Genomic DNA, 12,316 nt, shown 5'->3' on the forward strand with positions numbered 1-12,316 from the left:
GTCTTTTTTTTTTTTTTTAATTCCTTTAAATACCACTAAATTTTTTTTTTTTTCCAAAAATACCACATTTTAGTTTTTTTTTTCTCAAAAATACCACAAAAGTTTTTTTTCCAAAATTACCACAAACACAAAAAATTTATTTTTAAGAATGTAAATTTTTTTTTTTAAGTTTGGGTTGACATATTTATTTTTAGGGTATAGTTTTTCGGGGCAGGGTTTAGTATTTAAAATTTCGGAATTAGTTTTTAGTATGAGAACTTTAGTTCAATTATGTGGTATTTTTAGAAAAAAATATATTTTAGTGGTATTTTTGGGAAAAAAAACTAAATTGTGGTATTTTTGGAACAAAAACCTATTTTAGTGGTATTTATGACAATTGCCCTCTTTTTTTTTGTCAACCACTGGACCACAACTGGCCGGCCCATTAGCCAAATTCCTACATTCGTAGGAAACAAGACTCGATCCCTGGTGTGATGGTGTCTTCTACAAATGGACTTACCTCCTGTCAATGCACTAAGGTCACTTACCTCCTGTTGAAGTGACCCTTCCTAGTCTTTTATCTATATATAATAGTAAACTCGTTTTTGAGGGACTGCTGATGTTTTTTTTATAATCCAAACGGTTTAGGTTGTATTAGTTTCTCTTCCAACAGTTACGATTTAAGATGATATTATTAATTATTTAATTTATTAAATAAATGAAAAGGCACCTCTTTGCTTCCTTCTCCAAATCGTCGTTTCTTTTTGTTTTGCCCAGCGAAATCAACGCTTCTCTTTGTAAAAACCTGTTCAATTACCTTTTTTTTTTTGAATGAATGTAAAATTGTATTCAACCAAAAAAACGTTTGTACAATAAATGCTTCCGTGTTTAAAAAGATCCAAGGAACTGAAAAAACCGAAATTTTTTACAACTTAAGTGGTAGAGGAGGGGCGAGCATAAGGTCTCGTGGAGAACCAAAGTTGCAGGCCTTCATCGTAGCGGTGGTCATGTAAGGCGAGGATTGTGCTGAGACGGTTGCGTACATTCTTGTCAATGTACTGTATGAGCCGAGCTTGCGGAGAAGGAGCCTCGCCATGTCGCCTAGCATTCCTCTCGCGCCAAAGATGGTAGATAGATGCTTGAAAAATATACTTTAGCACGAATCGCGGAAGAAAAGGTAGAGTTGGAGAGGTTAGCAATGGGAGCAGGCAGTTCCAGTCCGTTGAGTAGTGAGCTAAAAGCAGAGGCTGCGTGAGATCTTTCCAAATGGCGGCAGCGTAAGGACATGAGAAAAACAGGTGATCCCTTGTCTCTTCCGTGTCTGAACAGAGGATGCAGTTGACTTGTTGCCCCAAAGACCAATGTTTAATGCGATCACCAGTGTCTAACCGATTATGTATCGCACGCCAGAGTAGGAATGAGTACTTTGGGGTGGAGTATGTGTACCAGATCCCTTTGTACCAGTCGACACGAGCTTGTGGGTTGCGAATATTATGCCAAGTATGTTGAGAGGAGAAGGTCTTTGAGAACCGGTCTGCCTGAGATCGCCATAACAGAATATCTGGAGCATGTGACAGTCGTGTAGTACGGCGATGAGCTGCCTGAAGAGTACCTTCAATATCATTCAAAATAGCTAGTCGATGGTGTCGAGTCCTGTGTGTGCGCAAGGCATCTTGGACCGTTGCCTCTTGCGTAATCCCCAGGTCTATGAACCCTCTCGTTCCCACTATATCAATCAATCGTCCCATTGGCGACCAGACGTCATACCAGGAAGATGTTGAAGCACCGTTATTTATCTCCACCTTATACAGTGTCTTAGCCACTTCGCGGTATTTGAGAAGTTTCTTTTACATCCAGGACCCTGCAATTGAGCCTTCCTTAACCAGCCAAAAGGATCCCTTTGGAACGAGATATGTCCAAATCCATTTTACCCAGAGGGAATCTTGCCTTGAGAGAATCCACCAGATTAGTTTCAAACAACTGACCTTATTTGCATCCACAAGAGATTTTAGACCCAAACCACCCTCCTGCTTTGGCTTACAAAGGTCTTTCCAAGCTATCTTTGCCTTCTTGGGATTGAGATCCGGACCAGACCACAAAAAAGCAGCACACAATTTCTCAATTTCCCGAAGTCACCCTGCAGGTAATCGATAGGTAGATAACCAAAAGTTGGTTATACTCATAATAACAGAGGAGAGGAGAGTGAGGCGGCCAGCATAAGACAGAGATCGAGCAGTCCATGAACTAACTTTCTGTCGAATTTTATCCAGGAGAGGAGCATAATCAGATGCTTTCATTTGCTTGGTTAAAAGCGGAAGGCCTAGATATCGAACCGACAGTTGTCCTACAGCAAAGGGAAAACTTGCAGAGATTTGAGCACGTTGCTCGTCCGTCATTCCAGCCATATACAATGTGGACTTTTCTAGACTAATTCGAAGCCCTGACTAATCCGCAAACTGCTGAAAATTTTGAATGATTCTCTCTATCGATCGTTGTTGACCATCAACAAAGACCATCAAATCATCAGCAAAACATAGGTGAGTAAGTCCTATTCTTGCACTTAGGATGATAGCCAATTACCTCTTTTCATACCTTTATATTTGGAATTTGTTCAACTTACATCTTATTTGGTTTTGTGTACTTCTCTCTCGCTTATTCTCTTGATTAAAATATATATATATATTTTTTTTAAAGAAACGTCAGAACGTTCCTGTCGGTGGACTTGGTCTTAGTTATTCAAAAAAACAATTAACGACAACGTACTCGATTTTATAATCCATTGCTATTATGAATTATCGGTGAAAAATGAAACGTGGAAGGAGATCCAGCGTTATTATCATGAGGTTGGTTCTATGAAACTTATGTGACGACTTTTCCATTGACCAAAACGAAAATACGATTTTTCTACTTTCTCTCGACATATTTTACTGTGTTTTTTCTTTTTTACATTTTCGTCGACGACTTTAAGACATTCTCTTCTCTTCACACGATATATTACTATTGTATGTCTTATAAAATCAAAATATCTCTGAACCAGAGACAATAAACAAAAAAGGTAGTAATAGTGAGCCATGTTCATGAAGCTCTTCACCATTTTCTTCTACAGCCTACTTTCTCAATCCCTAAAGTCCTCTTCCCAAACTCTCGACTTCACTTACAATGGATTCGTGTCCGAGTATTATTATACTTTTAGAGATAATAATAATATATCCACCCAAGGAATTGCCTCAGTCACATCAAACGGTCTCTTGGTGCTAACCAAGTCAAATGTCCAGGCTACTGGTCACGCCTTCTATACGAAACCAATCCGGTTCAAAGATTCTCCAAACGGCACTGCTTTGTCCTTCTCCACAACCTTTGTCTTCGCTATCAATCCCCTGATCTCGATACTAAGCGGCCACGGCTTGGCCTTTGTCGTCGCTCCTAACTCCAGCCTCCTTTTCGGCAGTCCCAACCAGTACCTCGGTCTCTTCAACAACGCCAACAATGGTAATGGTTCTAATCACGTATTCGCTGTCGAATTAGACACTATTCGGAGTACGGAGTTCAATGATACGGACGACAACCATGTCGGAATCGATATCAATAGCCTGAGGTCAGTGGAAAGTTCTCCGGCTGGGTACTGGGACGAGAAAGGTCAGTTTGTTAATCTCACTTTGATCAGTCGTAAGCGTATGCAGGTTTGGGTCGATTACGATGGATATACCAACCGAATCAATGTGACGATGGCTCCGTTCAGACAGGTTAAACCTAGAAAACCGCTTGTTTCTATTGTCAGAGATCTAACTTCGGTTCTTCTGCAAGATATGTACGTAGGTTTCTCCTCGTCGACTGGTAGTATTATGTCGGAACATTATGTTTTCGGGTGGAGTTTCAGGTTGAAGGGCGAAGCTCCGCCATTGGCCTTAACGAAACTCCCGAAGTTTCCGTGGGTGGGGCCTACGAGAATATACAAATTCTACAAGAACTGGATGCCGTTGATTTCCCTCTTGATGATTCCCGTGTTGATTTCCCTCTTTCTGGGGCGCTTCATTGTGAGGAGGAGGAGAAAGTTTGCAGAGGAGCTTGAAGATTGGGAAAAAGAATTTGGGAAAAACCGAATAAGTTTCAAGGACTTGTACTATGCCACCAAAGGGTTCAAGGAGAAGGACCTTCTTGGATCGGGCGGGTTTGGTAAGGTTTACAAAGGTTTCATGCAGACAACAAAAAGAGCGATCGCTGTAAAAAGAGTCTCGAACGAATCCCAACAAGGGTTGAAGGAGTTTGTTGCTGAGATTGTGAGTATTGGTCGTATGAGTCACCGAAACTTAGTCCCTCTCTTGGGTTATTGCCGCCGAAGAGACGAGCTTCTTCTGGTGTACGATTACATGTCCAATGGAAGCTTAGACATGTACTTGTACAATAGTCCGGAGGTAACAATTGACTGGAAACAGAGGGTTAAAGCCATTAAAGGTGTGGCATCTGCCTTATTCTTCCTCCACGAGGAGTGGGAACAAGTGGTGATTCACCGTGACGTCAAAGCCAGCAATGTCTTGTTAGACTCTGAGCACAATGGGAGACTGGGGGATTTTGGTTTAGCTCGGCTGTGCGGTCACGGGTCAGATCCTCAAACCACCCATGTCGCTGGAACATGGGGATACCTAGCCCCTGATTACATCAGGGCAGGGCGGGCCACAACAGCTACTGATGTTTTTGCCTTCGGGGTGCTCCTACTAGAAGTAGCATGCGGTAGACGTCCTATCGACCAGAATAAGAATGATGAGAGGGTCTTGCTTGTGGATTGGGTTTTTGGGTTTTGGACAGAGGAAAACATCTTGGATGCTAAGGATCCAAAACTAGGGTCCGAGTATGACCAAAGAGAGGTCGAAATGGTTTTGAAGCTAGGTTTGTTATGCGCTCACTCCAATCCACAAGTTAGACCAACAATGAGACAAGTGTTACATTATCTAAAAGGAGATGCAATGTTACCAGAATTTTCGCCGTCTGACTTTTGTGGGGGTGGGATGACGTTGGGAATCAACCACGGACTTGGTGAGTTAGCTACGTTTATCGGTGGAACTTCCATTGCTGATTCTATACTCTCCGGTGGGAGGTGATATTTGAATATCATAACATTTGTATGTCATTACATTTACACAATATATATAACTAGAAGAGGGCTAGTTTTAAGAATATCAGTCATTACTTATAAAATAATCACTTTTGTGTTAAGGAACATCCTACTGTGCGCCTGAAACAGATGTATACATGCACTTATGTTCACAAGTACATTTAGATTAGATAATATAAACATGCTCTTATCTTATGTTCAAAAATAAATCTAAATCAAAAAAGTAAATAGCAATCTCACTTGGAAGGCACGCATGCATGAAGATCCTTATCTCCAGATTATCTCAAACCGGTTCGACGTTCGGATCTTTTTTAACTGGCCGTCAAACAATAGAAAATATTAATGTTTCATAGTATCTAATTGAGAAGCTTAAGTATGAATATATCTAAATACGTAAGCATTTTTTTGAATAAATGTAAAATTTATTTAACGAAAAAACTTTTTGTTAACAAAATATGCATTCTTAGATCAAGTTTTCATTTAAAATATTTTCTTTTGAAGTTTTAGACAAGAATAGTATAATGTTTATATTTCTCAAAACAAAGTTGTTCATGCATGTATCTAATTTATTCAATTATAAAATGAGAAAACCTATGTGAAATATTTAAACAGTCGACATCAAATTGTATTTTTACAAAGATAAACTCTACTAAAAAAAATTAATAGTAAAATTATTTAAAAAACGGTAAGCCATAAACCCGCACATAGTATTGTACAGGGTATTTATCTAGTAATAATAATAAGAAATAGTGGAATTACTATTTTACCGATCGTTTTTTTTACCGGCTCTCTCTCTCTTCAGTCTTCAGGCAGCCACCTTCGCTAGGTCGTGGGTCTCATCGCCGACCACCAGGTTGAGAGAGCATCTACCGTCTCTTTTGTCACTTGTCACTACCACATCTGTCACTTTCACCATTGTAACCATCTTCTTGGTTTCTGGGTCTTTCACCTTCTTCGTAGAGTGATGAGTGTATCGAATGGCCACACGTTTTGTGCCGTCCGGTAAGGTAATGATATCCAGGGCTAAGTAAGCAGTGCAGCCTGTTGTTTTGGCTAGCCTCACGGCTGTCTTGTATAAAAAAGGCATCAGCTAGCCTCGGCCCCCACATAATATATAAAATTTTGGTCTAATGGTTCAAAAATATTTTCATTTATGTTTTCCACTTGAGTTCAAAACCAAATTTTTATGTCAACAAAAAAAATTTCTTTCCTTATTTTTATTTATTTAAGCCCTAAGAATCCTAACTATTTTTGTTTTCTCAAATGTGTTTCATGTTTTCTTGTATTTGTATATTATATTTTTTTTTTTCATGTTTATAGTGGAGTAAAAGATGATGCTTAATGCTAGAATTTGATTTTGTTTATAACATATATAAAGACTGATTCTTGTTTAGTTTTCCTGTTATATGAATATTGGTTAATATTTATGTTTTCTGAATTTGTAAAAAAAAATTTGGAAAATTCTTCTATATGAATATGATTTTTATTAAAAAAATACAAAATTTAAGATCTTTTAGACATATAATTGTTGTTTTAGACCTCTTAATTGTTTTTCGTCTTTATTTTATATCTTATTATATAAATTTTAGTTTTCAAAGTTAGTAATTCATATAATCGTGACATGTGTCAAGTATATTGATAATATTTTGACAACTGTGAAAAGAAATTTTATTTAATAATTATAGGAAAAATTAAAAAAACCTAAAAATAAAAGGATTACATTTCATATTTTCCAAAATATAAAAAACCAAAAGTAATCTATTATATCAGTAATTATAATAGGAAAGTTATCTATTAAATTACTAATTTCAATAGGAAAATATGTGCAATTAATAAGGAAAATATTTGTAAATTAATTGTGAATATTATTTATTATAATTATATAGTAAAAAGAAATTTATAAAGAAAAGTGATTAAAGTATATAAAGTTTAATGTGTTAAAATTAGTGATTAACATAATATAAAAAAATTAAGATAATCAAAATAAGAAATTAATGTAATTTTCTTAAGTTTTTCAATTGGTGAATGATTCGATAGCGTATTCAATACTATGTTATTATATAAATCTTAGTTTTCAAAGTTAGTAACTCATGTGATCGCGACAAATGTCAGATTTAATAATTAGAGATTTTTGTCATGTGTTATATGCTAAAACTTTGTTTTAACAAATTTTAAAATTATAAGAAATTAAAAATGTAAACAATTTAATAAATATAAAAAGATAGTTCATATATGTATATAAAAAAATAATACGAATTTTACTCTCAACGTAAAATTCTGAAATCCTGATTTCTTGTTCCGTTTCCATATAAAACCTTATGCATAATGTGATGTGTGAGCTTATGGATTTGGTATGTTTGTGCAGTACACTCCGGCGATGGACATGTGGAGCGTTGGCTGCATATTTGCCGAGATGCTAACTGGAAAACCTTTGTTTCCTGGCAAACGTTGTGCACCAGCTAGAACTCGTCACTGATCTGCTTGGAACGCCATCGCCGATAACTCTATCCAGGGTTTGTTTTGTTTTTATATTTCCCGGAAGCTAACTAAAGTCCCAATACAGAGGCTTCTCTCTCCCAGATATACTTGCTTTGGATGCAAGTATGTTTTTTTAGCTTTTGTGTCATCATGTTGTTTGTAATTATAGTTTTCCAAGGCTTGAGGACAGCGTCGAATCTGTGGCTAAATCTGGCGGATCTGGGTTTGAGGAATTTGTGTGTCGATTTGTCTCCCTGGTGGTTCGTTGGCTTGGAGGAGAAATGAGGGGCTGGGGGTTTATCTTTAGGGTTCCCCGATGGTGGTTTTGATGCCTAGCATCAGATCTGTCTTCTCACTCCATCTGAGGCGGTGCTTTGCGGTTGGTTTTTGTCATTTGTAAGGTAAGGCAGGCGGCGCTTCATGTAGGTCTTGGAGTATTCTAGGAGGCAGGGGTGAGCAAAGATCCTTCCCCGACAGCGGTGGTGAGGGATTCCTCCATCTGATGTGGTTGTGGCGGTGTGGATTCTTTTGGATGGTGAGAAGAACCGAGGTGGATGCTCTTGGTAGAAGACAGATATGTTCCGGGTCAGGTGAGTTGGAACAGGCCGGGAGATATGTTCCGGGTCAGGTGAGTTGGTGAGCTTGAACCGGAGTCAGATTTCGAAAGCTTCTGGCAATGGTTCACCTTACTGTCTCTGCCACAAAAGAGTGGGTCTCGCTTTCGCCGGGATTACTGTTCCAATCGGTTGCTTCAGGTCACGTTTAAATCAGCAGGAGAAGAGTTCGTTTTTGTTAATGGACCGATTTTTGTTTTCTCATTTTGTAACTGTTTAACCTGTATGCTTACAAGGCCTTGCCCATTTGAGAAGGCCCATTAAAGTAAATAAACATGAAGAATTAATTCTAGGTGATCAATAAGAATTAATATGAAGAACAAGCTAAGATGAAGATCTAGAAAGATAAAGAATCCTAAAAATAACAGATCTAATAAATCATAAAAATCCTATGAAGAACCCTGAACCTAACAAGAGATCTACTCAGACATGATTAATGAAACAAAAACCATGGATAAAATAGATATCATTAAATTCAAAAGAGAAGAACAAAAGAGTTTAGAAAAGTTTCTCTCAACAGGGCTGGGTTCTTGTCTCTCCCAAAAAGCTCTCAAGGTCTGTCTCTCAAAAGGTGGCACAAAATAAAACTTGAAAATAACTTAGGTCTAAATAATGACCCAAAAATCCTATTTATATTCCTAAAAACGTTCAGGGACTAATGATGCAAATATGGAAGACTTTAAGGCAACTTTGTAAACCTTCAAAACTTGTGAGAAAACTTCTGATTTTTCTGCTGGATGATGCATCGATCGACACCATCACTTGCATCGACCGATGCAAGACTCTGAACTTGTCTCCCAACTTCACAGCTTAGCCTCAATGCTTGAATGTGCTCCAAATCCTCCTATTTAGCTTCATTATGCTCTCATCTATGCTAAATCCTATAAAGACTCAAAAAACTCTAAAAATATCAAAAAGACGCTATAAATAAGACTTATATCATGGCTAAAAACACCTAAAAACCATCATATATTAATGCGCCACTCAAGACAACGGCGTTGTTAGTGTTTGACGGCCGGTTAACAAAAGCGCTGAACGCCAAACCGGTGAGGAGAGATAATCTAAGGATCTTCATGCGTGCCTTCCAAGTGAGAGTGCTATATATGTTTTTGTTTAGAGATTTCATATGTACCTCTTTTTTTACATAAGAGCATGTTTATATATTTATTTTTATGTACTTTTGAACATAAAGCTGTTTAATCGTAATGAGCATGTATAAAACTGTTTCAGGGGCACAGTAGGATGTTCCTTAACAAAGTCATTATTTTTAAAAGTAAATGACTCTGATATTCTGAAAACAAAAGACTAGGAAGGGTCATTGAAGTCTTCCTATATACATTTTCTCATATCTAAAATAAAGAAAATTCAGATAAACATTTGATAAGATATATATATTTTTGTTGAATCAGAGACTAGCCAGAAAACAATGTTAAAAGACATTTCTTTCTTCTCTATTTATAACTCTGTTCTCACCTAGTTTCATATCTAGCTAAGAGAATAATAGTAATTCGATATCCTTATCTCCGAGCATTTCAAGTTATCGAAGCCGCAAACAAAGCCATCATCTTCAAGGTAAGAGCTTCTTGAGGAAACGGTTCCGTCATCTCACAACCCAGAAGACACACATGTGTTTATTTATTCGATAGATTTCCTCTTTCTTCTCTCCTCTTCAATTTTGAGCTTAAAAGTTCAAAACCTAAGGTATTACAAAAAAAAAAAAAGTTATATCACATGTGTGCATCTAATCCTGCAAGATGGCCCCAGAGGTAATAATTGTTTACAAATTTATGTTGTGAGGCCTAGCCATTGCCTTTGGAGTCATAGCCACTGAGCCAGGAACTGAAATCCGGATCATAAAGAATCTTCGGGTGTGTTTAGACTGTCACACCGCAATCAAACTCATCTCAAAGATCACAGAGAGAGTGTCTGTTGTAGAGACGCCAACCGCTTCCATCACTTATGGTGTCGATTCGACTGTTCATGCGGACATTATTGGTAGTGACCTGTTTTTGGCCTTAACACAAGTCAAACTGTACTCATCCTGTAACATTATATCACTCATAATTGCTAATTCTTTTCTGACTCAACAAGTTTTGAATCCTTATTCCAATCTATATGACTACGCTTAATTGTTGAAAACTTGAAGGTATATCAAAACAATTTGAGGAAGATCTTACATTCAAACAATCTATATCTATGGTTACAGACACATGGGAATGCAAGCAGCATAGTAGAAAAAAGAACTATACATAAATTTCTCAAACTCGCAGAATATTTACCAGATATCATATCTTCAGATAAGTATGCCTAGCACTCCAATCTTTATCCGGTGATTAATTTGATACCAGACAATTGCGTATCATATATCTTGCGTTGCAGTTATACCTGCTGTTCTAACTTCATCATCCGCTGGCTTTTTCTTCTTTTTTGAGGGCGGTTATTGCACTTTCCGAATAAGTTCCTTGTTTGGCACCAAGACGATAAACAAATTTCTGTCCCGGAAGTTTTTGCTCTCCTCAGTTCCAAGCTGCAGGATGTTGACAAACACGATCCATTTAAGGTGGGGCAATTCACATGCCAATTCGATACCAAACTTCAATAAGAAAAAAGAGTAGAGGACAATACAGACCTCTCCTATTTCAGTCTGAAAACGTCTAAGGAGCTCAATAGCTATATTTCTAAACTCGTTTTCCCGGCCTTTCATGTTCACAATCACTTTAACCTGAGTGCATAACAAGAGTCGCAGCAGTAAAATGTAATTAGAATGGACAGAACTCGCCCTAAAATGTTCCGGTAGTAACACAGAAAAAGTAAATGAGAAAAACCTTGTCACCATCTTGCAAGAACTTCCGAGCTGCTCTCATGCGTACAGAATAGTCATGCTGATCGATGTTATAACTACCGTAGAAACAAAAAATCAGAAACCTTTTGAAAAGAAGCAGTTCTAAACAAGGTCAATCGCAACGACAAAAAACAAAAGAGAGGCTCATATTTACCCCATTTTAAGCTCCTTCAAGTCCATGCGAGTAGCTGACATATAAGAACAAAGCTTCAGGTTACACAATCCATTCAGCCATGTAAATACGACACAAGTAAGTGAGCTTATAGTTTTAACATTATCTTCCAGTTAATAAGCAGAGAAGGATGATCATATACTTTTCTTCTGCTGTTCTTTTTTCCTCTTTTGCTGTTCGTATCTGTATTTACTGATAATGAAACAAAAAGGAAAAAAATCATTCTCCTCTATAGACAATCCATACGGTACAAATTAATCATTCTTTAAGATAATAGTATACCTGTAATCCATCATTTTGACAACCGGAGGATCTGCATCCGGCGAAAGAATCACCTGAAAACCAATCCCGGCATACCAAATACTTAGTGATGATAATGCTAAGGTAGATAAAAATACAAGCTTTCAAAAGAAACACAAACCAGATCAAGCTCAGCTTCTTCAGCTCTTCGAACCGCTTCATCTTTGGAAACTAAACCAATCTACAAAACAAAATATATTATTGGTTCTGTTTTTAGCTGAAATCAAAAGTTGTTAACACCAAGAGGCAACTTCAATTCAATTCAATTACCATGTTCTGCTGATCATCGATAAGCCTTACAGTGGCTGACCTACTCAATTTGAAAATTATCAATACTATACATCAGAATCAAATCAAAATTTCATTAATCCAGTGAAAGTTTCCAAATTTACCTAATAGCTGAGATATCAAGCGCATCATCATCCTCTGATTCTTTTTGCCTACCTCTCCTATTTCCTGGAAGTGGAAACCGAGCACCTCCGCCGCCACCACCGTAACGGCAGGTGATAACAGGGCAACGACGATGATAAGGTGGGAGAGAAACAAGTGACAGTTCGGCTAGATAGAGTCTGAGACCAAAGAGCTTAGATTTAACAGAGGATGTACGATGAGACACCGTTTTACTTTTGGTGGCTCCGGCGGCGAGAATGGCGTTGAATCCGACGGTGCTCGTGATCACAGCCATGGCTCTCTCTCTACCAATTTGACAGATCAGATTCAGAAGGAAACAAAAAAAAATCATCTTATCCAAAATATTACACACACCAGACTGAAAAAGATCTAATTTTTAAAAAAGATTTTGCCTTTTTTTTTTGATAATT

General features: G+C 37.5%; 2 protein-coding genes across 2 annotated transcripts; one reads left to right on the top strand and one right to left on the bottom strand.

Annotated features, from left to right (window-relative positions):
- On the top strand, window positions 3,002-5,247 carry LOC104721770 (L-type lectin-domain containing receptor kinase IV.4-like). The gene has a single exon (XM_010439839.2). It carries the CDS (start codon window positions 3,051-3,053, stop codon window positions 5,073-5,075), a length of 2,025 nt encoding a protein of 674 aa, XP_010438141.1. The 5' UTR covers window positions 3,002-3,050; the 3' UTR covers window positions 5,076-5,247.
- On the bottom strand, window positions 10,311-12,316 carry LOC104721771 (translation initiation factor IF-3-like). Its single transcript, XM_019231611.1, has 9 exons — window positions 11,888-12,316; window positions 11,766-11,805; window positions 11,617-11,676; window positions 11,478-11,530; window positions 11,338-11,387; window positions 11,178-11,211; window positions 11,007-11,079; window positions 10,811-10,903; window positions 10,311-10,708 (listed from the first exon to the last, which is right to left on the bottom strand). Exons 1-9 carry the CDS (start codon window positions 12,235-12,237, stop codon window positions 10,619-10,621), a joined length of 843 nt encoding a protein of 280 aa, XP_019087156.1. The 5' UTR covers window positions 12,238-12,316; the 3' UTR covers window positions 10,311-10,618.

This window comes from Camelina sativa, chromosome 11, assembly GCF_000633955.1.
Source record: "Camelina sativa cultivar DH55 chromosome 11, Cs, whole genome shotgun sequence".
NCBI classification, from domain to species: domain Eukaryota; kingdom Viridiplantae; phylum Streptophyta; class Magnoliopsida; order Brassicales; family Brassicaceae; genus Camelina; species Camelina sativa.